The sequence below is a fragment of the Podarcis pityusensis genome (assembly GCF_964106645.2).
Source record: "Podarcis pityusensis genome assembly, chromosome: 9".
NCBI lineage: Eukaryota > Metazoa > Chordata > Lepidosauria > Squamata > Lacertidae > Podarcis > Podarcis pityusensis.
Genome location: NC_138034.1, coordinates 61,941,148 through 61,968,259, shown reverse-complemented (window position 1 = coordinate 61,968,259; position 27,112 = coordinate 61,941,148). Strand labels below are relative to the sequence as shown.

General features: G+C 44.3%; 1 protein-coding gene and 1 long non-coding RNA gene across 3 annotated transcripts in view; one reads left to right on the top strand and one right to left on the bottom strand.

The window, feature by feature from the left end:
- FAM13A (family with sequence similarity 13 member A) overlaps positions 1–27,112 on the bottom strand; it is a gene marked incomplete at its 3' end in the record, with an annotated part of 151,329 nt that overhangs the window by 1,732 nt on the left and 122,485 nt on the right. The window contains exons 14-24 of the mRNA XM_081022232.1: positions 20,172–20,322; positions 12,383–12,596; positions 11,497–11,635; positions 10,747–10,828; positions 10,406–10,626; positions 9,566–9,649; positions 7,776–7,871; positions 4,731–4,814; positions 2,021–2,217; positions 1,651–1,752; positions 6–115 (exon numbers count right to left, since the gene is read on the bottom strand). Of these exons, the coding sequence (XP_080878358.1) occupies positions 6–115; positions 1,651–1,752; positions 2,021–2,217; positions 4,731–4,814; positions 7,776–7,871; positions 9,566–9,649; positions 10,406–10,626; positions 10,747–10,828; positions 11,497–11,635; positions 12,383–12,596; positions 20,172–20,322 (1,480 nt within the window). The remainder of the gene's footprint in view (positions 1–5; positions 116–1,650; positions 1,753–2,020; positions 2,218–4,730; positions 4,815–7,775; positions 7,872–9,565; positions 9,650–10,405; positions 10,627–10,746; positions 10,829–11,496; positions 11,636–12,382; positions 12,597–20,171; positions 20,323–27,112) is intronic.
- Positions 14,058–18,091, top strand: LOC308485456. 2 transcript variants are annotated; one of them, XR_013990521.1, is made up of 3 exons: positions 14,058–14,949; positions 15,988–16,238; positions 16,674–18,091. It is a non-coding gene; the product is annotated as an uncharacterized lncRNA (long non-coding RNA). The 2 variants fall into 2 exon arrangements; XR_013990522.1 differs by having other exon boundaries at positions 14,061–14,949; positions 16,162–16,238.

The window sequence follows — 27,112 nt, the reverse complement described above, 5'->3', positions numbered from 1 at the left end:
GGAGCCAATGTCTCTCTTGCTGATGAGGACCTCCAGCAGCCTCAGCTTGGCCTTAACCTGCTTGTATTCGTTGTATTCTTCCGCCATAGGAGTGCGGTCCTCTTTCTGGACGTTCCTGCAAGAAAGCAGAAGGGAAGGCTTTTTCAGAAGACGTTTCTCCTTCAGACAATCCAGGGTCCTGCTCTCATGGTCCACGGGGAGCCTGCGAGCAGGACGTGAGCATGACAGCACCCTGCAGTTCCCAGCACCTGGAATTCAGAGGCATAACGCCTCTGGCAGAGGAGACAGGAGCCGCTGATAGCCTTGGCCTACATGAATTTGCCCAGTTCTCTTTTAAAGCCATCCCAAGTTGGCAGCCTCTTGCTGCCTCCTGTGGGAGGGAGTTCCATAGTTTAACTATGTGCTGCATGAGGTACCCAAATCCTGACACAAATTGAGGTGCCTCAAAAAAAAAGAAGAAAAAAAAAGGTCTGCCTTGCCAATCCAGATTGGTGGGGTGGAAATGCTTCAGAGAAGCATCTATCTGCTAAACTCAAAAGTTAACATGTAAGGAAAATGCCAGGGTGAGGTGATGAACGAAAGGAAAGCTAACACCAGGATGAGTAAAAGGTGGAGGGAAAGCTCTGCTTTGATCAACAGGCCAATGTTGTAATCGGAGGAATTGATTTACTGGGGGAGAGGGGTTATAGGCTTGTGGCCCCACCTCCCTTTGTTTTAATCATGCATTTTGGTTTTTTATATTGTATTTTTATGTTGTGAACCACCCTGAGATCTACGGATGAAGGGCGGCATACATATTAAGCAAACCAAACAAACAAACAACTTTCTACAGGAAGGAAAGAAAGTGGACAGGACATATTCCTTCCATGAATGGAGCTGGTTCCCTGTAGGAAAACAGAGAAGCATGGCTACTATTTTTAAAACGAAAATTTCTAAACTTCACAGTGGGCTCTTGTGAACCACAATGCCTGTCGTGACATGAAAATGCAATGGCAGAGCTTGTTTTCATTCCAGGGCTGGAATAGAAACTTCACGTTGCCTCTGGAAACAATTCTCAGATTCACACACGTTCTCTCAGAAACAAGACTTGCGCACTTACATTAAATCTGCACATACGTTTAGACAGTCTTGTGACATTTGTGAAGGATAAGAGTTTTCAAAGGGTGAACATGAGAAGGTGGGACTGGCGGTCCCACCAATGCTGCTCTCGGTTTCCTCTTATGTTCAGCAGTCTAGAAAGGAATGCTGCTGTCTCAACCCATATCAGGAAGTAAATTCTGAATGAGGCAGCTTGTGCCTCTTTGGCTTCCAAGGCAGTTTTGCCAAAAGAGATCCCCTGGGGGACACATGAATAAAATAAATGCCACTATTATAAATTGGGGACAGAGAACCTGTGGCCTTGCAGAGGATGCTGGATTCAAACTCTCGTCTATCAAGGCTGGCATGGCCAATGGCCAGGGAAGATAGGAAGTTAAACCAGCAACATCTAGAAGATCATGGGTTGCTCACTCCTGTGGTAAAGATGCAAGCAAAGTGCCTTACATTGTAAAGGATAAGTAAATGCTCACTTCCTGAATATGATGGTAAATAAAACAAAGGTTCTGATGTGACAAGTGAAGGATTGGGGATAAAAAAGAGAAATAAAATTACCTTCCGTTTTGCCGGAAGAAATTGTCCTCAAAATCTCTCAGCTTTTTCCTGATTCTCTTCTTCTCCTCCCTGACTTCCTGGAGCTGTTCTACAAGTTCTGGCCTATGTAATTTAAGAAAAAAGAAAATCAAAACAAAAGCGGACACCCAAACAGAGACACAAAAATACTGCAGAAAGCTAAACAAAACAAAACAACCTTAAGTGATAACCGCCACGCGACAGATGGTGATTATCACAGTTCAGCTCCCATTGCTAAGAAAGTATAAGTAACAATTATATATTATAGATCCCTTTCCTAATGTTAGTTACCACCTTAGCCCAAACACACAGTATGCAGAACATGAATCTGACAGCCAGAAACCTGACATACATGGAGGCAGCATGAAGATTTGACAGCCCCATATCTTGGCTGCTTTTCGAAGAGATCCTATCATCCACCGGAGAAACAAAGCCGTCGCCATCATCTTCTAGATGGTCCAAGAAACTTCTCACGTTGAGGTCTGGCTTTACGGTGACCGTGAAATCTGGTTTCGTGTTGCTGTCTTCTTCAGAACCGTCGTCTTCCTCCTGCAGAGACATTTCGGCGCCAATTATTACCATTGCCTGTGCTATCTTTACTGGCCGCATTCCCAGAAGCAACGCGGTCACACTCCAAACACACAAAGAAGCGGTCTGTAGCACCAGATTGTGAGAAGATCCCTGCCGGATCAGGCCCAAGGCCCCTTGCAAGCATTAATACGCAGCTGATGGATGTGTTAATGGCTGCTGCATGGAGACCACTTCCAAGACTTCTGTATATTCTAAGGCAGGCAAAGCTTAAGTAATGGAATCCTCAGCTTGTTAAAGAAGTCTCCACAAACTTCTAGAATGATGTCAGGACAAGGTAAATGCAGGAGAAGAAGGGAACCAAAAGGACGTTAACTTTCCCCCCTTGGTTTAGAGCAGGGTTGGGGAACTGGTGACCTTCCCAAGTATTGTTGGACTCCCATCATCACTGGGACTGATGGGGGAGGTATTCTAACAACAATTGGATAACACCTGCCATATAATGACTTAGAGCAGGCATAGGCAAACTCCGGCCCTCCAGATGTTTGGGACTACAATTCCCATCATCCCTGACCACTGGTCCTGTTAGCTAGGGATGGTGGGAATTGTAGTCCCAAACATCTGGAGGGCCGGAGTTTGCCTATGCCTGACTTAGAGGTTCTCCTAGCACGATTCACAAACTTCCTTCAAGTTCTGCCCCTGGAGTGAGGTGTGGGTGGGGCCTCTATCTCCACACATGGTCAAGGGATGATGGAGAATGGGAAGAACCTCAGGAGTTGCTGGGTTGTGTTGTGGTAGAGCTGCCAAAATCCATTCCTATCCCTGCATTGCAGCAAGGAATCAGAACACCTGGTTATTTTGCCTTGTTAAGTTGAACAGCTTAACTAAGTTTTTTTTTGGGGGGGTGTTGCTGTGGAAGTTCACATTTCTAACTTTGGACAGGTTATCGCTTCATCTTGAGTGACTTGAACGCTTGAAGCCAGCGACGGAGGCTGCCACTGTGAGCCGGCTCCAAGGGCTGGTGAGAGAGCTCAGATGCTCCTCTAATTGCAGCGCTCCCAGAGCAAATGCTGCCAAGTGCTTTGCTCTCATCCAAGGAAAGTGCAAAGGGGGCTTTGCCAACTGGGATTTGGCAGAACCAAAAAAGCCACCATCACTCCGAGCCATGGGTGTGTAGCCAGGATTTATGTTAATGGAGCAGGCTTTATGTTGAAGGGGCAGAACCTCAGTCAGTTAAGTCTTTTTATTGATTTACTTGATTTAGGGGCGCAGGTAGCTGCCCATACTTTGAGTCAATGGAACCTGGTATCAAACATTGATGTTAAATCTTCAAATATTTCATATCTGGGAATTGAAAAAGAAGGGGTAGGGGCTGTTGGTCCTGGAAGAGGCGATGCAGACAAACACCTTTAGTGCGTTCCTGAAGCATTCCTCCAGCCCACGTTAAGCGCTTAGGATTTGTCCCAGTAAGATCAGGCTCTGCCTCTAAAGAGTATACAAATGCTGGTTATTTGGACCACAGCTCCCATCAGTGCTAGCTGGGGGAAGGCTGCTCTCCGTTACAAGGGTATGAAACCATTACTGAGAACATTTAGGGAAGCTTTTACTGTTTGATGCGTTACTGTAGTTTAATATTTTGTTGGAAGCAGCCCAGAGTGGCAGATGGGCGGGTATATATTATTATTATTATTTATTATTTATTATTATTATTATTATTATTATTATTATTATTATTATTACATCATGGGGGTGTCACATGAGGAGACACAATTCCAGTAAGTATGAAGTGTGGCAGAGAAGTCTTAGGTTTGCTCAAGCCCAACCTAGGGTAGATTTGGGCAAAATGTGGTGACAGAATGGATTGTATCAGTCCAGACTACAGGCTGTGTGTGTGGCAGGGGAGGTGATCACGTTTTCAAAAACATTTTCCTAAGCAAAAAGGAAGCAACCTTCTCTGGAGTAGAAAGCTCACAGAAGTGGAGACATTCAGGAGAGAGATCCCTCAACCTGCAGTCTGAAGTGGTACGGTCTATTCTTGCCCCCTCAGAACTCTACCACCTTATTCTGCTGTGGCTGTAGATCTGGGCCAAGGCCCAGCATACGAGCCAAAGAAAGGTAAGCAGAAATAACTGCAAAAACAGCATCTTAGGAAGGAGAAGGCGGCAATGGTGCAAGTAATAAATTGTGCATTTTGCAAATCAAAAGGGAGGCAAAAGAGGAGGAAGGAGGAGGCACTGAAGGGTCAGTTGTAACAGAGGCAGGCAGAACGTGGACAAAGGAAGCCAGACAAAAGCAGCTACTGATTTTGTTTCCTGGAGACATGACAGAAGAACCAACAATTATGTACCGAGAGAGAGAGAGAGAGAGAGAGAGAGAGAGGAGAGAGAGAGAGAGAGAGAGAGAGATAAAGAAAGAAAGAAAGAAAGAAAGAAAGAAAGAAAGAAAGGGAGGAGGGGTGTCTATCACTTTCATTGTGGGAGAAGGGAAATGATGCAGGCTGAGCAAATGAGTTAGCAGTGGGAGGTTTTTTTCACCTTTATCTCCTTGAAGAAGGAAGCAGTTTCACCCTCGATAATTGGCTGCAGCAAAGGGCTTCTCCGCTTGCTGGAGGGGGAACCCTGTGACAGGCGTTAACAAGCAGGTTACATAATGACCCCTTCCTCCATCATCTCTCCTAACTCCCATTCCTCATTCATTTCCAGATTAAAACCTTTAAAAGTCTCCCCAAGAATGCATTTCATTAAGAAGTGCCAGGGTCGAATCTAACAACAACAATTATTATTATTGACATCATCCTTCCACGCAATATGGAAACACTGTCTAGTGGCTGCCTTACCCATTATGCTTTTAGAGGCAGAAAGATGGCTGCAGTGTACTCCCAAGGCTAAGCAAATGAGCCTCAACAAAAAGGCTCTGGTGCAAGAGGCAGTTTTGATGCACCATCAGGGGCTGCCTTATTCAGACATGCTCAAATGGAACTGTATGGTTGTGAGCGAGATGGAGATCCAGACTGCAGAGGAGTGGATACTCAGATGCTTGTCATGGATCAAATGAAATATGACATTGATTCCATGCATATGGAATCAAAACAACCCCTCAGAGAGCTTTCCCTTGCTTAAGTGCTTGCTGAAATTAATGGGACTGAAGACTGCATTTGTGCAATTCTTCTTGCTTTCAAGGGGACCTGCAGGAGAAAAATATTTTGCCGGGTGGTGTCCTGGGCCCAGAAGAAGCATGTGCTTCTCAGGGTAAATGTGACAACCCCCAATAACCCAAATGGCATCCCATCCATTCATCTGAATAGAAAACTTTTATTCCCCTGCCAAGGCGAAGGCTTGGGGGGGGGGGGCAGCAGCAAACTAGATAAACTCTTATTCATGAAAATAAAGAGGCAGAAAGTAAGAGGAAAGTATCTCTTGTTTGCACTGGCTGAATGGTCAGAAGGCCTGGCAAGCAGCACTCACAGTGCACTCAAGAGATGCAATAACCCAATGTGGAAACTGGCACATTTTCTCCCTTTTTCTTGCTCTGAAATCAGTTATCTGGCTGGTCCTCACGGTCACAAAGGCAAACTTCAAATGTGTTCCTCAACAATTAGGCCCTGCAGTAAGGAGAACGTGGCAGCTCCCCCTCCTACAACTACTGCCCCCTGCTTGACAAAACATGGAACAAATAATCTCAAACTGTGCCAACTTCCTCTTTCAAAAAAATAAAATTCAAAAAATCAAAGCTTGGGTCAGAGGCATGCTAACTTAAAGAAGTTTACAAAAAACAAGGTTCCTACTACTGTCCCATTCCCATCCCACATGACCCTGACTCAGAGAGGTGTTTTGGGAGGAACAGGCCACTGCAGTGGGAAGGAGGTGATGGGAAACTTCTCGCCTGTGAATTTCCTTACGTTATCTTAGGATTCAAGTCAATGCTGCAACCCAGAAAAAATGCTATTTCCCAGAATGTCCCTGAGGCATCAATTTTCTTCCCCTAATCATAGAATTTTGGGTACCATTTCTCTCTTTTTTTTAATGTGGAATTTTGTATCAGCTGAAAAGTCAATTTGCAATCTACCTTTTGTACTATGGTTTTTTTTTTTAATTGCCAAAGTGGTTGACTCTCTGGAAGTCTGTACAGACTGTAATGCAAAATTAAATTGTGTGTCTTTGAGTTGGGGGTGGGAGAGAGAGATGCCCCAAACTCTATTCAAGTGGGATCTTTCTCTCTTCCTCTGCTAGCACAACTGTGTTTGTGGAGGAAACTGTAGCTGTTTGCTGTACTTTCTCCTCCATGGGTCAGAAGAAACAGGATGTCTAATTGCTCCCTCCCTTCAGCCAAAGGAGACTCAAGGTCGGCCAACTGGGCAGGGATGCTGGTTCCCTCAAAGAAACGTAAGCCAAGTCCCTGGCCCAGTCTCCCTTGTGAACCGCCAGAAGTCTTAAGTCTACAGTTGCTGATCGCAAATCGAGGGGGTAAATGTGTGGGGTGAACTGCCTGCTTCTTTATGGACAAGGAATTCCACTGATATTGGGGGCTGAGATTTTTGACCCCAGGGGTCATGCTCATTCAGCATACCCAAATCTCAGGTGTCTGCATCCTGAAAGGAGCTTGAACTGCTCCCTGTCTTACTAATCACTGGCATGGCGCAAGAAACCCACACCAGAGAGTGGTTTAGTGCAGACTGTAGCATCCCATGTGGTCCACAGGTGCAATGCTAGTAGCATTAAGATCTCTTTGTGAAACGCTGCCTCCATCTTGAGGACCTTCTCCCCAAGGCCTCTGAGACTGATTCAGCAGCAACAGCTATCCCCATGCAGAAGTACCCAATGCCAGGGGACCAAGCCTTTACTCCCAAGGCTGCAACAAGAGACTGTGCTGCCTGAATGGTCTCCTTCCTTCCCTTTACTTTCTTCTTGTTGTTTTGCTGCTGTTTTAGTGCCAGCAGTGCTGGCATGGTTTTCCACCTCCTTCCTCCGTCTAGGACAGCCCAAGGTCCTTCATCAGAGTGAAGCATCCTGGCTGTGGAACTGCTGCAACTCTTAACTGGTGCCCAAAATTGGGGATCGGCGGGGGGGGGGGGGAGTTTAAACCTACCCCTAATTCCCCCTAATTCTCAGCACTGTTTTTAGCCTCTTCAAAGCTGCGTCATCCAGAATGAGGCAAGGGCAGAGGAGCATAGCTGTCAACTTTTCCCTTTTTTAAAGGGAAATTCCCTTATTCCGAATAGGATTCCTCGCAAGAAAAGGGAAAAGTTGACAGCTATGAGGAGATGGAAAGCCTTGCTGAATGGCCAGAAAAGGCACAGCAGGCCAGTGGAGGCAAGTGGCCAGGCAGGAAGGGGGACTCCAATTCTGCCTCTCTGGTTCCACCACCTGAAGCAGTTAACTCAGTTTACCTAATGCTAGGGCCGGCCCGCTTTACTCTTCCTATGCACATGCTCATCCAGCTGTTTACCATACAGGGGAAAATGGCTGCAACAGAGACATTATGTCCAGTGTGATGCACAAAGATAGGATTCTCCCTCTTTCACTGCCAGCAATGAGACATGGTCCACTCAAGCTATCCATGCAGAAAAGGTTGATACTCACGATGATAGGGATGCTGTTGGCTCTTGAGAGGATCTGCTTGACTAAGCGGTATCTGTCATACAGGGGCTTCATCATCTGCCGCTCGTGTTTCGTTACCTGAAATGACGAAGGCACAGTTGGCTGCTTGAGAGGCGTGGTGATGGGAGTTTGCAGGAAGCAACAGACTGTGACTATTGCGCCAACTATTTTACTGCCCTCTGCCAAGCCTCCTGCGAGAAGGCAGGACTATCGCTTCCTCAGCAGGTGCTGAAACTAAAACGGAGGCCAACCCCTCTCTCTCATCCACCAAGAAGCCTGGTGAAAACTTGGGTTCTCTGTCATCAGTTCTCCAACCTTCAACCCGCTTGGCAGATTGCCCTGCCCAGATCTATAATTCTGTTTCTGCAGTTCTAAATTAGGCTTCATTTTTATTGCCAACTTGGCAATATGCCTCTGAATACCAGTTGCTGGAGACACTGCACTCCTGTTCTGTTTGGGAGCTTCCTGTAAGCATCTGGTTGTCTGATCAGCAGGGCTTTTTCTTATTCCAAAACCAATAATGCCCAGCTCCTTTCAATGGTCTAAGTCAGGCATCCCCAACCTGTGGCCCTCCAGATGTCTTGACCTACAACTCCCATGATCCCTAGCTAACAGGACCAGTGGTCAAGGATGATGGGAACTGTGGTCCAAAAGACCTGGAGAGCCGAAGGTTGGGGATGCCTGGTCTAAGTTGAAGGTCTGTTCTTGCCTCCATGTTATCTAAAAAGCCTTTGCCCATTTTCTGCTTTTTTTTATCAGCAACATTAGCAAAACAAGCAGCTTTGTCAAACACAAGATAAATGTTGCAAAGAGAGAAGCATAATAAGCTGTGAGATGTCATGAAAAGAGGGCTTCTGGAAGTAGTTTAGTGTATTTCTTTGCATTTATATTACTGCACCAGATTTAACTTCTGCATGGATTTATACCGCCCAGTGTCCGGCTTTTCAGAGGAGGCAGACAAGTTAAATTACTTATTGGAAACTGTTTTCTTCGCATTGCCCCTGTAACCCTCCTTTGAAATCTATAATGACAGTAATAACCCTGGTGTTAGGTGGGGCTATGAAACACTGCTTCCAAGAAGGAAAAATAAAAACAAGGCAATTGCAATGCTTAAACAATGGCCTGAGTAGCACACATTTCAAGAATAACAAAAACAAAAAAAACAGATAAGAAGAAAACATTATCAGAACAGCAAATGGGGGGAAACAACACTCAGCTGTTGGCCATAAATAACCCATATGATGGCTCTCTCCGTGCCTCCAAAATGTTTTCCTTACTTGTTGAATCATCAACATAGTTTTGTAAGGATCAACACTGGAGGAAATGTATTTTGTGTTTTTATATTGTATTTTTTTACGTTGTGAACTGCCCTGAGATCTATGGATAAAGGGTGGTATACAAATTTAATAAACAACAACAACACAAAGTTTTAAGAAATCAGAACTTTTTCCTAAGAGAAAATAACAACTCCAGAAAAAGGGTGGGGTGGGGATGGACTTTTTTAAAAACAACATCGCTACCAGTTCGTTCAAAACTGTGAGGACATTTTGACTAATTATCTGTTTCCCTGAACAAAGGACCATAAGTAGCGACAAAATGTTGCTGTGGTGCATGCAGGGGCAAGTCTTCACCCTATGCTACAGAGCCAAGTCATCAGTTGCTGCACTTTTGCACAGGTTCAAGAAACTGGCAAACTTCCCTACAATTTGCCATTTCGTAGTTTGTAGCGACCCAATACGGAACACATTTTACACGGATGCTGATGTACTTACTGGTCTTCCGTGGATGCTCTCATAATACAAGAGGGCTTTTTGGAGAGCCACCTTCTCTGCTGCTATCTGATCTCTGGTCATATCCTGTATAAAAAGCAAGCAAGGGCAGGGCGGAAGGGAAACAATTGCATTACTGTGGTTCCTACAAATTTATCCCTAATATTTCCCTGTCCCATTCCCAGTCTCTCAAAAAGGAGCTATACAGAGCACAAGATCCTGAGTCACAATACCATTTATTTCATTTTATTTGCCGCACCTCATACAAACCATTGTTCAGGAAATAACAATAATAACCAAATGAATGATAAGCAATACATAACAGCAAATGGAAGAGATAACATCTAAAAAGTCAGCATGTTATTTTTGGGCTGTCAATCCTCATCTTAAGCAAGGCAACCCCCTTCAGGCAAAAGGCCAATCACGTGCTGACTGGGGAGCACGCCCAGTACGTACATCTAGGGTAAAGTAAAGGTAAAGGGACCCCTGACCATTAGGTCCAGCCGTGACCGACTCTGAAGTTGCGGTGCTCATCTCGCTTTACTGGCCGAGGGAGCCGGCGTACAGCTTCCGGGTCATGTGGCCAGCATGACTAAGCCGCTTCTGGAGAACCAGAGCAGCGCACGGAAACGCCATTTACCTTCCCGCCGGAGCGGTACCTATTTATCTCCTTGCACTTTGATGTGCTTTCAAACTGCTAGGTTGGCAGGAGCTGGGACAGAGCAATGGGAGCTCACCCTGTCACGGGGATTCGAACTGCCGACCTTCTGATTGGCAAGTCCTAGGCTCTGTGGTTTAACCCACAGCGCCGCCCGCGTCCCTACACATCTAGGGTATGTGTACCTTAATGTCTTCGGGGCGGTTTGCCTCGGTCCTTTTCTCTTGGAGCTTCTTCTGGATGGTGTCCAGGGTTGCCTCCACTGCTGGCTTAGCCAATTTATCAGACACATCCTGCTTCTTCTCTTCCTCCTTTTCTAGCTGGGAGCCAAAACTTTTGGGGAGTGTATTGCTACGTTGACGCATCACAGGAGCCAGGTCTTCCTCTGACATCTTCAGCTTTGACTCTAGTTTTGGAAGAGGAAAAAGAAATAAAAGGAGAGTGTGTATTTTCAGGATAGGCACCAGATGGAACCACTGCAGGACGATTATGTTGAGTTTGAAGTTCACCTGCTAGGATATCTCACCTTTCAGCTGCTTCCGAAACTTTGCAAGGTCATTTGTCCACTTCAGCACCTCCAGGTTGGCTGCTTTGTCACTGTGTGATGGCTATAAGGGGGAGGACAAACAGATGGGGATTTTTTTTAATGACTGGAGATGACAGATATTGAAAGCGAGGGTTGCATTCAAGAGCTTATTTGCACTGATGAAAGCTGGATAACAGCTAAGGACCTTCTGGCTACCAGGAACCACTTTGCATGCATTACGGAAGTTGGGGCTGGTGGTTGCACAAAAGACTTGGGTAGCCTCTCTGCATGCTTCTGGCATCTTTCTTACTCTACAAGTGCTGCTTAGAATAGGTAATATTCTAAAGGAAATAACAGTGGATGCTTTGTTATCGGACTTGCTTCTAAAAAAAGCAAACCTTCTCTCTGCAAATGTCAAAGGCTCTTCAAAGTGTCCCAGGCCAGAGGGCAACAGACACCATCACAGAGAAATGCAACCTCGAAAACCCCCAACATGCAAATCTGTAGCATTCCTTAGCCAGCTGAAAAGAGTGAATGGAATGGCTCGATCCTGTGCATGTTTACTCAGAAGTTCGTGATTTCACCTGAGTTCAATGGGACTTGCTCCCAACTTAAGTGGGCACAGGACTGCAGCCTAGGAATGAAAGGTCTTAAAAGGCTGTCAATCCTTCTCTTTGCTGTGCTACCCACAGAAAAAAATTGCCGCTTAGCAATACAATCCCTCAGGACAACTGACACTGAACAGCTTACTCTGTATTTCCTCTCCTCTTCAAATTTGTCTTCAAACCTCCTGATCTTTTTCTTCAGTCCTTGAATCTTGCGGGTCAGCTGCGCTGGTGTCAGATCTTCTCGGTCATCTTCGTAAGACCCTAAAGAAGAACTTCTTCTCCTGTGATGAAGGCGAGGAAATGACTGAATTAATTGGTGTTAACAGGAAAGAAGGCTCTATACGATACAGAGAACTCCAGATTCCCCAAGAAGCCAGTAAGATCCTTATATAGGAGCAAAGGAAACTTGCCTAATAATATCAGGTCAGATTATTTGTCCATCTAGCCCAGAACTTGTATATTCTGATTGGCAGCATCTATCCAGGCAAATGTCAAGACCTTAAAAGATGCTCCCTGCCCCACCGCAGTCTCAAGTCAACAATAGCGAACTCAGATGTTGAGTGCTGACAGAAATGAAATCAAAACAGGGTCTACAGGAGGCAGGTACTGACATTCTCAGGAAAACCCTGAAGTTGGTAGTAGTAGGGAAAATATTTTAAAACAAAACAAAGAAGGCAACTAACACCAAAAGCAGCCCAATGAGGACCAAGCATGTTCAGAAGACACGAAATGCTGAGCATCAGTTGGAAAAGGAAATGAGAAAACAAGAGTGAGATGCCTCACATGAAGAGAACCACACCATGCTTTCGAAAGCACATAGCTTCCCCCAAAGGATTCTGGCAACAGTAGTTCACCCCTCACAGAGATAACATTCCCACCACCCTTAGCAAATGACGGTTCCCAGGATTCTCCGGGGAGGGGGGAAGCCACATTCCTCATTCTACTGCACCTATGTTTTCCGCTAAAAGCACAGGTAATTATTCCGGCCTGTTCTGGGGTCTTTTTGGAGTGACCACTTACCCACCTACCTCATGAATGAATGTGAGTTGGGAGGAGAAGGAGGAACTTCTGTGTCATCCAGGTACAGCTGACTTTGCCCGTAGGCATAGAAACGAGGGGATAGCATTGGGTCGCTGTCTTCATCCAGCAGCTGGCGAATGAGGCGGCCAGCCTGAGGAGAGAGGCGAGCTTCGTTGGAATCTAAGCCATCACGTTGCCAGGAGGAGAAGGCAGGGACGGGCTCTGGAAATCAATTGGAAGGCAGCAACGATGGATTATTGACTTTTTTTTTAGTTGAATAGGTCTGATTTTCTAGCATGGTCAATAAGGATTGTTTCCCAGTTCCCCTAGACAAACGCTCCTCAATCTCTGGGTTCCTCAGAGGTTGTTAAGACTACAACTCCCACCATCCCCAGTCAGCTCCACCAGTAGTCAGGGATGATGGGAGTTGTAGTCCCATCAACCTCTGGAGACTGAAGAGGCTGCCCTAGATCAACGCTAATTATCATGCCATTTCTGTTGGTCCTTGAACCTTGCTAGAACTGGCAACACACTGGTGTGAAGAAGAAATCAGAGCCAGGAAATTGCCATTAAGGAGAAAGGCTGACACATGAAACGATAACACACATTTTAAAGGGAGGGTGGTGAAGAATACACAAACAAGGCTAGAATGTGCCTAATGTTATTTTGGGTTGTGGCCAATCAAAGAAAGGGGCCTTCACTCATTATTTTGAGTGTAAGGTTAGGACTAGCAGAGGTTTTCATTTTATAGCAACTTTCCTCAGCCTGGTGCCATCAAGATGTTTTAGACAGGCCCATGACCAAGGATGATGGACCTTGTAGTCCAAAATACATGGGGAGAACCAAGTTGGGGAAGGCTGCTCTACGGTCAGGTTTGTTTCAGTCAGTCTCTGGGAAGATGAATGGATTGCTGCTCCACTTAAGAGTGGGATGTATCAATATTTTCAACATGCACACAGCTAATTTACGCTAATCACAGACGCAAGTCAACAGCACATGCCCTGAGATCCAGAGAGGTATCTTCAGATACCTTAACTCTACACGTCATATTAGCTGGTGCCTCTTGAATTGGCTCATACTGCATAAAAACAAAGGCCCCTAAGACGACCATGAAGCCATAATAACCTTCAATACACAATCCCACCAAAAACTACATCAGCCTGATACATTTCATGATGTTCAACAACAGGGCTGGGCAATGTGCTCTGGCATCTATTTTGCGATATCCTGTACTGTTATCCAACTAGAAGAAGCTATTACTAAAGTGGTAACTACAGATTGAAAGGGGTGATGACTGTTGCCTCTGCATGCTTTTATCATGTTTTAATTCAGCATTGAAGTGACCATCCCTTGCTTTCTCAACTGATACAGGGAACCAGGCCATAGCTCAGCGGTGCTACAGAGCTTTTGCACATTTGAGGCATCAGGTTCCATCTATGGAAACCACAGAAAAGAAATCCAGGAATCAAAACTTGGAAAGGACATAGGATCTTGGAGAGTCCAAGCATTCCATGCCTGGCAAACCTCAGTAAAGACACCTCTATTTAACAGCTGTTGGAAGACTACAGTAATATAGCAAGGGTCCCCAAACATATTTCTGTTAAGAACAAATTTCAGGTCCAATGTCAATCCTCCTGTATTCCCAAAGATGGAGACCATCTACCTGACCAAGGTTGGCCACTCGTGCCTTCCCAGCATGCTCTGCTGAAGCCTTCCTCTTTTCCTTTGTGACATCATCAAACCTTATGCTACCTTGCATTTGCACTTAAGCTTCTGTTATTTTGAATGATCAGGCAACAGGCATTTACCCCTATCCTTCTGTGAAATAATGAATAGGCTATAATATTTAGATTCAACCAATCCCATTTTCACATCTCAGACTAGCACCACAACGTACAAATCAGCTCTTATCTGGTGGCTGGCCTTCACTGGCCAGTTTTAAGTATAACATGTTTTGTGTGAGAGATTGAGAAAGGGAATAAATCAAGACAGGAAACCAGGATGATCAAGTGTATTGGAACACACTGTAAAATAATGCTTTGCCTTGTGACCAGATCCCACGAGGACTCTTAATATTCTGTATTTGGATAGTTTACTAAGCTGGTTTGCATGCTCCTACTTAGCTTCTCAGGATTAGGTGGTTTAAGATTTGTGGCTTTGAACTTGTAATTCTGAAAGGGAACTCTGGAGTCAAAACACAGCAACTGCCCCCCAAGCAGTACAACTTTTAGGAAAAAGTGGAACAGCTACAAAAAGTCTTATCGAGCTTTAAAAATAATGATTTTCCTGCTTTTAAAGTGCTTAGTTCTGATCTTGTACTAGTGAGTCACCAGGTCTTTGGCTTTAAGTAACTTGGAACTCTTTTGTTGTGTCCAGCTAAATCACCCCACCCCACAGTCATTCACTGCCAACTTTCCTGCATCAATGTCCAGCTTATACATTCAGCATAATCAAGGGGTCGATACTCCTGATCCACACTGCTGAAGCATGTTTGAACACTTCCCCCCAGAAAAGGCCTCCCTGTATGAGAAAACTGAAATATCAGGGAGAAGGATTAGGCCTAGTCTTCTTCCAGGTGAGCCACTTTTCAACATGCAGTGAGATATGCTTCACCCCCCATCCCCACAAAAAATTAAATAAATAGAAGAACATTCATGCTTCCAACCTTCACCTTCACCCCCCCCCAAGCATAATGGGCAAGCTTTATCATTTGATGTTGATGAACAGATAAACTGGCAAGGCTTGCCCTACAATTAAACCTGCTCCCCATCTCTGCTCTTGTCTGTGCCCCCTAAGTTGGCCTGCTGCCCTCGAGTATGGTGGAGGATGCTGCCCCACCATCAGTGTTGAGGTAAAATCCAGCTGGCAGTCCAGTTGAATTTTTGTACATGGAATGAGGGGGCGCCATTTTGTCCTTTGCCTTAGGCAGCGAAATGACTCCTGAAAATATCCACTGCCCAAAATCTCCTCATAAATAGCTCCAAGTAAAATGGTTATCTAACGGGGATACTGTTGACATTTGGGAAATCCCGTATTATCTATCCTCCACTCTGTCCTAGCACGCCAACTGTAAACGATTCTTCCCAGTTTTCGAGTTGCTATTCTTTAAGCAAGGAAGGGAGGGAATGGGAGGGTCATATGGCAAAGGCTGACAACATAAGCAGAGAGGAATTTGGCCTGGATGAACCATTTTTGAAAAGCATGTTGTAGAGGGCTTGTGGAATTTCCAGCAGATGTAGGCAGTGGGAAGTAGCTTATGGCTGGAAAGAACGCTAGGACAAATTTTGGCAAGGGAAAGTCTATTAATGGCTAGTTATAAATACAGCCTCCATGTTTACAGCAGTAGTCCTGTGGTAGATGCTGGGGGTAAAGATAACAGGGAATGGTTGTCTTCATGAACAACTATGCTTCTGAGCTTCCTAGAGACATCTGATTGGCCACTGTTGTCAACAGCAAGGTCATTTCTACATACTTGGTACCTAGTTCTTACAAATATGCCAGCAAAAAGGAAAGGTAAGAAATAACTACTGAATTTGCCCCACTGAAAATTAACCACATGCTTCCAAGCAGTTATATGCTTCTTTCTGTTTCACCACCTGGGGTGCACTTACAGAAACCAAGCAACTGGAGGAAAACGACAGGGATTTCGCACCATAAAGCTGTAAAAACTGGTTGTTCCAAAAGTTAGATGGAAGCTTTATCACATGATTCTGCCATCAGCTCTACAGGCTTCCCTGCAACTGCGTAGGTGCCTATGAAAGTGCTAACTCTCTTAATACCTCTGTAGTGACAAATGATAGCAGCACAGAAGGCGTTAAAAGCATCCGAGGCAATACAGCATGCCACCGTCTCTAAACTCAACAGGTCAGCATGGTCAATTTCAAGACTGGAAACATTTACTTATTTCACACCCACAAAGGAAAACCAAACAACAACAACAACAAGACCATACCCTCCTTTAGGACTTAGCTATCTTAAATATTTAGTCTATTCTAAACAGCTAACATATTCAACATACTTAAGGATTAACTGTATACGTGTTGTAAAAACTACTATACAGATACCATCAGTGTCACAAAAATCCTAGTCTCAAAATTGTACATGGTGTAAATTACAAGCAACTATAGAGGGCAAAACCACAAAAAGGACAGAAAAATTAGTCACTGTCAGCACTTAATTCAATAACTACTAGCTCGTTTCCCAAAATAGCTGAAGCAGTGCCAAACTGCTACAATCTGGCAAGGCCATCTCATGCCTTTTGAAAATGTTCCCTTCTTTGTTTGAACTTTGTTTGTTTAGTGGCGTCGCCTCACAGACAAGAAGGATTGGCTACAGAGCATTGTGACATTATCCCATGCCCTATGTGATCCTTGAGTGATTGGGAACATCAAAAGTAGTTCTTCCTTGGTTACATTTGAAGAAGAAGACTATTACCTGCAAATGCTCAAGCTACAATATGAAGTTGTCCCAGTAAGCAAGGCCAAGAGGACTAATGGGTTTTGGGGTGAGCAAAAAGGGTTCCAACAGAAATGTAGCAACGAGTATGGGTTGTCTAGTGTGGGATTAAGGGTTATGAAACCCATCGCCAAGCGTGGTGGGGGCACTTGGTGATGGGTAGCCAAGAGGAGGGAGTAGTAATAGTTGTGAGATTGTGGTCCCATAGAAAACAGAAAAGCACCATGCTAAAATGGAGAGGGAACTGGGAGCTGGTCAGCTGAAATGATTTTTTTTTGGGGGGGGGGACTGTAGGAATAAATAGTTCTCCTCCCTGCCCTCTCTGCAAATATATGTGTGTTTGTAGGAGTAAAATATATTGGACAATATTACTGTAAGGGGCAGATGAAGTGCAACTATGGATTCAAAAGTACCACTTATTGGTTCTTACTGGGTGAAAACTTTCTCCAATAAAAATGTGAGTGGCAAACTGCGCCACAAGGGAAGCTCAGTGTAAGTGGCCTGAGCAGCCACATACTTTGGCTCATTGATGTGAGAATGGTGGTTGAGTTTAATATTCCTACATTATTATTTTTTAAAGTCAGCATAGGTGGATGCCAGACAATCACGCCCATTGAAGAACCTAGTCAACACAATTTTTGGCTTGGCTAGCAAGGCCAGCCAAAAATGGTGGTGCTTTGCTTGGCATTTCCCCATAGCATTTATCTCAGCTGAATCTGTGAATTTCCTGCCATGAAATATAGTGTGCTCCCGAGTGCTGAGCTCAGTAGAAACAGTTCCAGTGAACTATCACAAGTTACACGTGTGGAACAATCCTATGGACATTACTCAAAGCATATGTCCCACTGAGTTTAACGGAGTTCACTGAATTGGTGTAAGCAATTAGTGTCAGAATGCAGAGAGAAGCCTCTAAGAGGCTTATCCAATAAAATGTGTTAGAAGTTATCCTTTGCATTGCAAAGTTTGAGAATGTACTTGGGAGCCAACCACTGTCCTTTGCTTTTCCAGATTCTTACAAAGTGTTTTACTCCTTTATTAGTGTCCTCCTGAAATACATCCCTGCAAATAAAACCACCATCGCTATGTATAAAATCACATAGGTGCAGTGATAAAGAGTCAATGATACCTGCTACACTTATAACTGCATGTTAGCTTCTTGATATGGTTCCACATGCACCCAATAAACTCTTTCAAGAAATCCTGGGTTATGCTGAAGGAGTGTTTTGCTTCAAGGCCAATTTCTGCTCAGTGAACCCTAACTGGGGGGGGGGAAACTTTTTGGAAGATCTTCTGCAACGTGATGAGTTGCAAACAGTGATAACATTTCCAGATACAAACTCTACGGAAAATCTCCACAAGTGTGTGTTAAAATGGCATGTGGCGAGTGAGGGTGCTTGTATAACATGGACGCCACACCTCCCTCGGCCCACCAGTTATGGTACAGTAAAGAAGGGGGCAATGTGGGACTAAGTGAAATGCTCATGGGTTTCTTTGTTTACCAAATGGGTGGCAGCAACACCATTTCACAGCCCTTGTTTTGGGGCTTCAAAAATGGTAAGATGAGATTTCAACTGACACCACCTCTTCTAGCCCTTACATAACCCTCATATTTTCCCATGTTATCACGCAGGAGGGTGGGTGACACAGAAGCACCCTTGTGGAAATAAGCATTGCTTACAGCTTTCGCTTTTAAAATGTCCCTGTCGTAGAGAGGAACTTCTGCCTCAAAGGATGTGAGAATCTCAAGGTAAGACTCAACTGCCCTCTTGCCTCTCTCTCTCCCAGCCACAGCCCTATTGGTATTTAATATGTAGACTTCAAAGCAGGGAAGGAAATACTTTGGTTCAACCAACGACAGCTGAATCCACAGGGGGCTGACAGAGGAACTCTCATCCAGGTCACCTTTGAAAAGATGAAAAGCAACTGTCCCTTTCCAGGGCACGGCTCATTCGAATATTCAGGAAACGTAATGAAAGATGAGAAGCACTTTAGACCCAAGGGGGGCACATCTAGGAAATTATCAGCTTGCAAAACTAAAATCATGTCACCTGGTGTCTTCCATCAGCAACACCCACAACTGCTGGTACTGAAAATCTGCATTTAGCTGCCTTAATCAACCCTGCTTTAAAATTCTGAACTGATAACATAAGTAGCATGCATGTATAAATTGACATAAACCCCAAAAGGTGTCTACCTTAAAAAGACATTTTCGCCACATAGTTTGCTTCACTTTTGTAGAGGCAAGATGGTATCTGCTCTTGCCCTCAAACTTACAAATATGAGAACTCGGTAATAAGCTACCATTAATTACATGTACACTAAGAGGAAGGTTCAAAATTCACAGGGTATTAGAAACCCCAAACTCTGCATTCCAAAGAACAAGACCAAATACTAGCCTTTCAGCACCATTACTGAAAATTTCCCTTGTAATTTCAGCTTTAGAAAACTCTGGGAATGAGGACACAAAAACAGCCATTTCACAGAAAAGAAAAAGGCCACTCCTAGCTTCCCTTTCTTGGAAAGATAAAAATGTCCCATTCAAAACCGCAATTTTCATGAATGTAAACAAACGAAAGTGATTTCCCTCCTCCCACCTTTGCTCCTCTCCCAGTGGATATTCTAGTGGAAGTGTGCCTATGTGTGTCCAGACATATGAAAACCATTAAAGGGCTAATGCAAAACATCTCTGTCCTGTCAAGCTGAGAAAGAGCAATCAGATCATTTGAAGCACAATCAATTTAAGATATTTAAAGCAAGGGGAAACCCTACCAAACACTGTAGTTTTTTTATATTGTAATTTTATGGTGTGAACCGCCCTGAGATCTATGGGTATAAGGTGGTGTACAACTTATTTTTATATTATTATTATTATTATTATTATTATTATTATTATTATTTGTCGTTGTTGTTATCATCATCATCAACAACAACAACATAATTTTACATGCAGGGAAAAACACATACACAGACAAATGAATTTCATGTAAGTTCCATAGGACTAGCGGAGTGGGAAAGTAAGCAAGTTTTGTCCAATGCTCATACTTGTTATCTGAACTTGGAAAAGCAGAAGGAAATCCCCTCCAGATAAGCAAAATAATGCTGATGCTCTGGGTTTTGCGTGGTGACACCGCTAGGAATACCAGAGCATTATTCTTTCAGCTGCTCCGTGATTAAGCAAGTAAAAAGGGCAATTAAAAAGACATGGACAATCACTTTCTTTTTCTCCAAGCCATGTGTCCCCACATCCTTTCCTGCTGCTGCAGGTCAGTCACCAAAGTGGGGAGGGAAGACAAGACACATAACCACACCGCCGAGAGAGATCTTTCACTCGTGCGAACCTACCTTCCCAGTTGTTGTTGTCACTGCACAAGGCTGTCAGGTCCAGTCGAGGCACTTCGGACACAAAGCTCTCTTCTTGGCCATCGGCATCTTGGTTCCTCTGTAATTTGGCTTCAGGAAGGCTGGGATGCTCCTGGATCTTCATGCCTGAATTCTGCAACAATCCCCCAGAACAAGAAACAAATTCACAGAGTTGTTTTTTGCAATGGTCAGTGCAAGAGAGGGGGAAGGAAAAACCAAAACAGAGGCAGATGCAAGTTCTTGCAAAAATAATAATCAAGTATGCTTCTTCTCTTTTATAGATAAACACAAAACAACAGTCTTTGCTGCTTTTCCAGCTTAGTATCCAAATGATCTCCGCTCAGCCCCGCCCCCCTTTCAATTTTAATTGGTCACTCGTATCAGAAAAATAATACAATCCTTTTCTCCAAAAACTTTATCCTTGGCTTAAAATGTCACAGCAAGCAGTCCGGAGGGGGCTTTTCTCTCCATAACTGTAAGCAGCAGCTGATATAAAGTCTCTGGTTGCTGAATGAGATACAGAAGGAGGCAGAACAGCCGATCTTCTGAAGCACAAGGCTTTTGAGGCAATCAAAAAACCCCACCACCCGTTGCTAGGGCTGCTGTAGCAACGAAATGTGTCTTTTGGAAACAGACACCACCATCTCCCTGCTCTCTCTCTGGAGGAAGCCGAGCCGCCTGACAAGGAGCGCCACCAGCGACGACAACGCCCGCGAAGGCTCTCCGGGCAAGCTCTGCTGGCGTAGATCAATTAGTGCCCGTTAAGCTGCGCTGGCTGCGGCTTGGCTTCCTGTGGTTGTTCTCTAGCTGGGTGTGGGGGGAGAGCAGGACTATTTATGGAGGAGCTCTGGGACACGGTTGCGCAAGCCCAAATTCTAAGGGGGTTTGGGCATTGAACAACTGGAGGCTGCAGAGCTGCGGGACAGAAGCCAGAGGACTGGGAACGCTTCCTGCTCATCTTCTATCTGGCCCCCACCCACAATTCCTAAACTGCCAAGGAGGTGATCTATAATTTATATGGGAGGGCGGGGGAAAACTGCAGCTCTTTTACTGTGCTAGCACTCACTCAAACGACATCGGAGATGTATTTTGCCTCTGGGAACACAGAACTCGTTGCTCTCGGTCCCCTGTGTTATTTGCTTTTGCGCGCTTAACTTGTCTGACTTCACCTTCTGAGTTCTTAGCCCTGCCTGCCCCCCCTCCTCAGTACAAAAAATGCATTGGGCCCACTTTACTTGCAGGATCGCCTTATCCCCTGTGTGCCCACTCGACTACAGTGGTACCTCGGGTTACAGACGTTTTGGTTACAGATGCTTCAGGTTACAGACTCTGCTAACCCAGAAATAGTACCTCGGGTTAAGAACTTTGCTTCTGGATGAGGACAGAAATTGCACAGCGGCAGCGGGAGGCCCCATTAGCTAAAGTGGCACCTCATGTTAAGAACAGTTTCAGGTTAAGAACGGACCTCCAGAACGAATAAAGTTCTTAACCCGAGGTACCACTGTACTTAAAATCTGCAGAACAGGGACTGTTGCAGGTGCCACGTAATATTCATTCTGTAGTTGCAAGAAACTTATCTTTCAGTGTGGCAGCACCTACAACTTTGGAACTCCCTGTTGATTGACCTAGGCAGCTGCCTTCACTTTTTTCTTTTTGGTACCTGCGTAAAACATGGGATGTAGCTGTTGCTGCATTTTTTATCTTTTTAATTGTTGGTTTTGATTGCCTTTTCTTATTTTTTTTTAAATAAAAACTGTTTTCATTGAAAATTTTAATACTTCCTGCAAACTACTTGGAGGTTTTCTTACAATTGAGTGGTATATAAAGTTAAAACAAAAAAAAAAGTCAAGGTTGAGAGGCTCGGTCCATAGGGCAGTTATCAATACAAAAAATGATCTTTACCATTAAAAAAAATGGAAGAAAGGAGTGAGGTTGGGATGTCCATTTCGATTTGCATTTTAATAAAATATGGAAAATAGCAACTCTCAAAGACAGACAATGCTGTAAGAAACCTAATTTAAACAAACAAACTTCTGTCCTGTGGGAAATAACAATATATATTATTAAACTCAGCTACACATTCAAATAGGGTCTAGTGCACATCTTGAGCATATTGGCTTGGAAGTCAACCCCACTTATTTTGGTTGAACCTACTTCCAAAAAAGTGTGCTTAGGATCATAGTCAGGAATCGTAGGCATGCTTGCTCAGAAGTAAGTCTCACTTGCTCACTTTCCAGTTAAGCTCACAGGGTTGAAGTTTATGGGTGCAATCCTACTCCTAGAGGAATTAACAGGAATACCTCTGTTTTTGTGTTATCGCAGCCCATTACGGAGTTGCTCTTTTTAAAAATGACGGTTACATTCATTCTGAGGCAAATGCACTTCCTCTAGAGCCTGAGTTAAATGGATAGCGTCCTGATTAGGATTGCAATTAATCAGGACTGTCTCCAGGCATGCATGTAACAGGAGCAACAACAAATTGTAACAGCTCAATCCTATGCGTACTTACTTAGAATTCCACTGTATCCAGTGAGGCTTATTCCACAGTAAGTGCATATAGGACTGCAGACTTAAGTAGGGGATATGGGTCCACTGACAGGGAGTCAAGGATGCTGCATTAAGAATCTAGATTTCAGACCCAGGAAGCTGCACACGTTAAGCAGATTGCCTGAGCAAGGAGGACGATGACGTACAAAATGTAAACAACCGCCCCATGGAAGCGCTAGAGAATCTAAAGGGTAATAAGCTGCTCGTACAGCACATTTCTGCTTGCCAGACCAGATACAAGACGAGAGACAGAGACAGAAAGAGAAAGAGAGAGAAAAAACTCTGTTCAAAACAGGCACATTTCCTTGGCTAAATTCATTCTGAGTTTTAAAGCGACACTGATGTGGCGACAAAATCAACTGTTCCTCACAACTACAGATAGATTTGCTTTCCCAAATGCAGTGCCTGACATGTCTCTTGCTTTGGATTTCATGAAGGAATAAAAATGGGCAGCTGGAGGGTTATGACGGAACAAAAGTTGATGGCAACAGCTATAATGACCTGATGGAGTCTGGGTTGGAGAATGGTCTGCAGGGGTTGTGGGGAGCAGAGAGAGAATATGCTGCCCTCGAGTAGCCATGGGTTGGAGGGAATAAAAACAACCCCAACGTATTATTTAACGCAAACTGGCTGGTGGATGTGTCCCGTATGAAAAGGAAGGATGGAAACAACTATCGTATTTTTCGCTCTATAAGGCGCACCAGACCACAAGACGCACCTAGTTTTTGGAGGAGGAAAACAAGAAAAAAAAAAAAATTCTGAATCTCAGAAGCCAGAACAGCAAGAGGGATCGCTGCGCAGTGAAATCAGCAATCCCTCTTGCTGTTCTGGCTTCTGTGATAGCTGCGCAGCCTGCATTCGCGCCATAAGACGCACACACATTTCCCCTTACTTTTTAGGAGGGAAAAAGTGAGTCTTATAGAGCAAAAAATACAGTAATTTTAATATGTTAGTTGGTTAAATAGGTAAGTAAATAAGCACGTGCAGAAAAACTAAGCAGCTCTAAAATAATATGAAAGCTCAATGAAGGAAATATTTTGCTCGAAAGGAGAAACATACATCTTTTATGTCGAAAGCTCTGGCGTTTCAACTGTTTTGACCCCAATCAATTGCATAACTCTTCTATTTCCTTTTCTTCTGTTTTAACGTATATTGCAATTGTTTTAAGAAAGACAAAGATAGATACATTGTGAAGTATGTTTTTTTTAAAAAAATAAGGAAAACACACATGCTTGACCGGCATGTTATTAAGCCAAACCAATTAACGTCAAAATGACAATTCTAGGTATTTATCCACAATTCGCAAGAACACGTCCTGTTGCCTAACGAACGGAGTATTTGAAGGCTAAAATAATACTTCAGGAACAGGGTTTGTCACAGGGTGGGAATGAACATTCTTAATGCTCTTTCCCTATAAAACAAGCTGTACCACAGCACTGTAACTTAAGACTCCCAATGATCTTTCCAAGTAACTTAATAAAACCGTGTCAAGAGTCTGACTCCTTCTCTCCACATAGTGAGTGAGACGTATCAACTGAGAGTGTACACCCAGAACATTTTCCTGCCAGTAACCAGAAGTAAACAGAACCAGAACATTCATAAGGAGGAAGAACAAGCCATAATGTTACAGGTTGAAGTGCATTTCTGCAAACCTATTCCTCCTTTAAAGCAGGTGTTAAAACACACACACATCAGCTTGGGACATTTAAAAAAAAATGTAGTCAACATTGCCATGTTTTGCCTCTGACACTGCATAGCAGGCTGCACAGCTTTGGGATGAAAGTGGATTTCTGTGCTTTCTCCGCCAAGTGTTGGTTACACTCGGTGAGCTACTTGCTCATTCATGCGGCTCGTAATGCAATGAATAATCCATAAGCCCTTCTGCAAAATAATGGCAGCTCAGAACCCAAGGGAGATGCAGGGAATTTGCAGACACATTCCGAATGCACATGGACGGCTCGCTGTTGCCACAAATGTTATTTTTACTTTTGCATCTTCTGACAGCTGCTTATATCCAAGCACTGTCATGTACCTATTTGCAGCATCGGCGGGGAGGATTGTCAGGAAAGTCAAATATCTCTGCTGATGGTGAAATAGGCTCAAGCTCTGGTAGAAATAAGAGACGAGATTGGCCACTCCCTGACAGTTAACTAGCTCGCTCATTCTAGCTTGGGACTTCAAGGACTACAGTGGTACCTTGGTTCTCAAATGCCTTGGTACTCAAACAACTTGGAACCCAAACACTGCAAACCCAGAAGTGTTCCAGTTTGTGAACTTTTTTCAGAAGCCAAACATGGTCTGTTTGGAGTGTTACGCTTCCAATTTGAGTGCCACACTTGCGTTTTGAGTGTTACGCTGAGGTCTGTCTGTTTTTGCTATTCATTTTGCATTTTTGCGGCTCTTTGTTTTTGTGACTGCGTGGAACCCAGTTCAGCTACCGTTTGATGGATTGTGTGACTGCAGTACATTTTCTATTGCTTTCGTTTTATGGATCAATGGTCTTGATAGATAGTAAAATTCATGTTAAATTGCTGTTTTAGGGTTGTTTTAAAAAGTCTGGAATGGATTAATCCATTTTGCATTACTTTCTATGGGAAAGCACGCCTTAGTTTTAGAACGCTTTGGTTTTGGAAAGGATTTCCTGAACGGATTATGTTTGAGAACCAAGGTAGCAAACATGCAAATCTGGTCCCAGGGCATGGTCTGGATGCAAATGAAGCCACTTAGCTGAAGGTCCATGCCTAGCCAGTGGCTGGATGGGAGAGTGCCTTGGGAATCCCATGCATGACATCTTGGGATCCATCATGGAAGAAAGGCTGGCTATATGGATATGACTGGAATAAGCTACAGGGAAGAATAAGGCAGAAGCCTGGAAAAGGCGGAAATAAGGTGCAGCCAGCCTGTTCCTGACTAATCCTGAACTTAGATGAAACCATCTAAGAAGACAAGTGAAGGCTAGTAGGGGAAAGGAATGGAAGTCTCATTCTCCCTCTTGCCCTCCTACCTGTGTCCTATGTATAAGGGCCTGGCAGAGATGATCAGGGAGGAGGCAGAGGAAGTATGGTGGGAAGGGGTTGAAAGAAGGGATTCAGCCTTTTGCAATACATGGATTGCAATAATACATGGATAATGAGATAATTCTACGCCTTTTCCTGCGATGAAAATACTTAACAAATTGTAAATTCTGTATAAGCAGATTTCCCCACATTTACTGCAGTGCTTCAAAGGGTCTGAAGTAAAGGAAACTAAACTCTGTAGTCCGAGGAAATAATGCAGATTAAGAAAAATGGTGCCCATACAGTCATACCTCGGGCTGAAGTAGCTTTGGGTTGAGCATTTTCGGGTTGTGCTCAGCGGCGACCCGGAAGTAACGGAACGCATTACTTCCGGGTTTTGCCGCTCGCGCATGCGCAGATGCTCAAAATGACGTCACACAAATGTGCGGAAGCGGCGAATCGCAACCCGTGCATGCGCAGACACGAGTTGTGTTCGCTTCAGGATGCGAACCGGGCTCTGGAACAGATCCTGTTCGCATCCAAAGGTACCACTGTATTAGGCATTCTGCTTCCAAGATTTACATCAGAAACAGTCAACAAGGACTCCCACCCCCCACCCCGATATTTCTGGAGTCCCATCAGCATGGCCAATGGTGAGAGATGTTTGGCGCTGGAGTCCAGTAACATCTGCAGAGCAGCACATTGATAATCTCAATCATGGATAGCCAAATAAGCTCAGAATTTTCAGTAATGGCAGACAGAACGCAGGTGAGCGGAAACGGCCCTATCCCAGATAAAAACAAACATTAAGGAGAGGCACGGTGGATCACACCAAAGGTCCATCTAGCCAGCATCCTGTTTGTAACTACAGGCAGCCAGCTGCTTCCTGGAAGCTGTGCACAAAGGCAACGGCAAACCCCCACACTGGCTAACAGCTGCAATTCAGAGGTACACCGGTAAGTTCTAGTGTTATGGGAGAGAGGGAGAAATAATACGTCTCTTGCTTTTCTCTATACCAGGTATCCTACAAACCCTCCTTCAAGTGTGGGTCCTTCCATAGCAAAATGGCACCATCCACACACAGAAGGGGGGGGTTAGCAGGTTAGGGGAAACCCCAAGGTTATACAACTACAAAGAATTTAGAGCAGCAGACTTGGGGTCACCTAAAAGGAAGTGATTGGGTCCAGCGAGATCTGAGCATCCTCAGTGGCCATGGAATGCTGACTGGATTGTGGGGGTAGGAAACAGGAACCTAATGGGTGGGAAGAGGGGGAATGGAATGGAAGGGAAGGGAAGGGAATGGAGTATCTTGGAAGAGACCATCCTGGAATGGAGTAGATTGTGATGGGCTTGCAATCTGACAAGGAGCACTCTGCATTG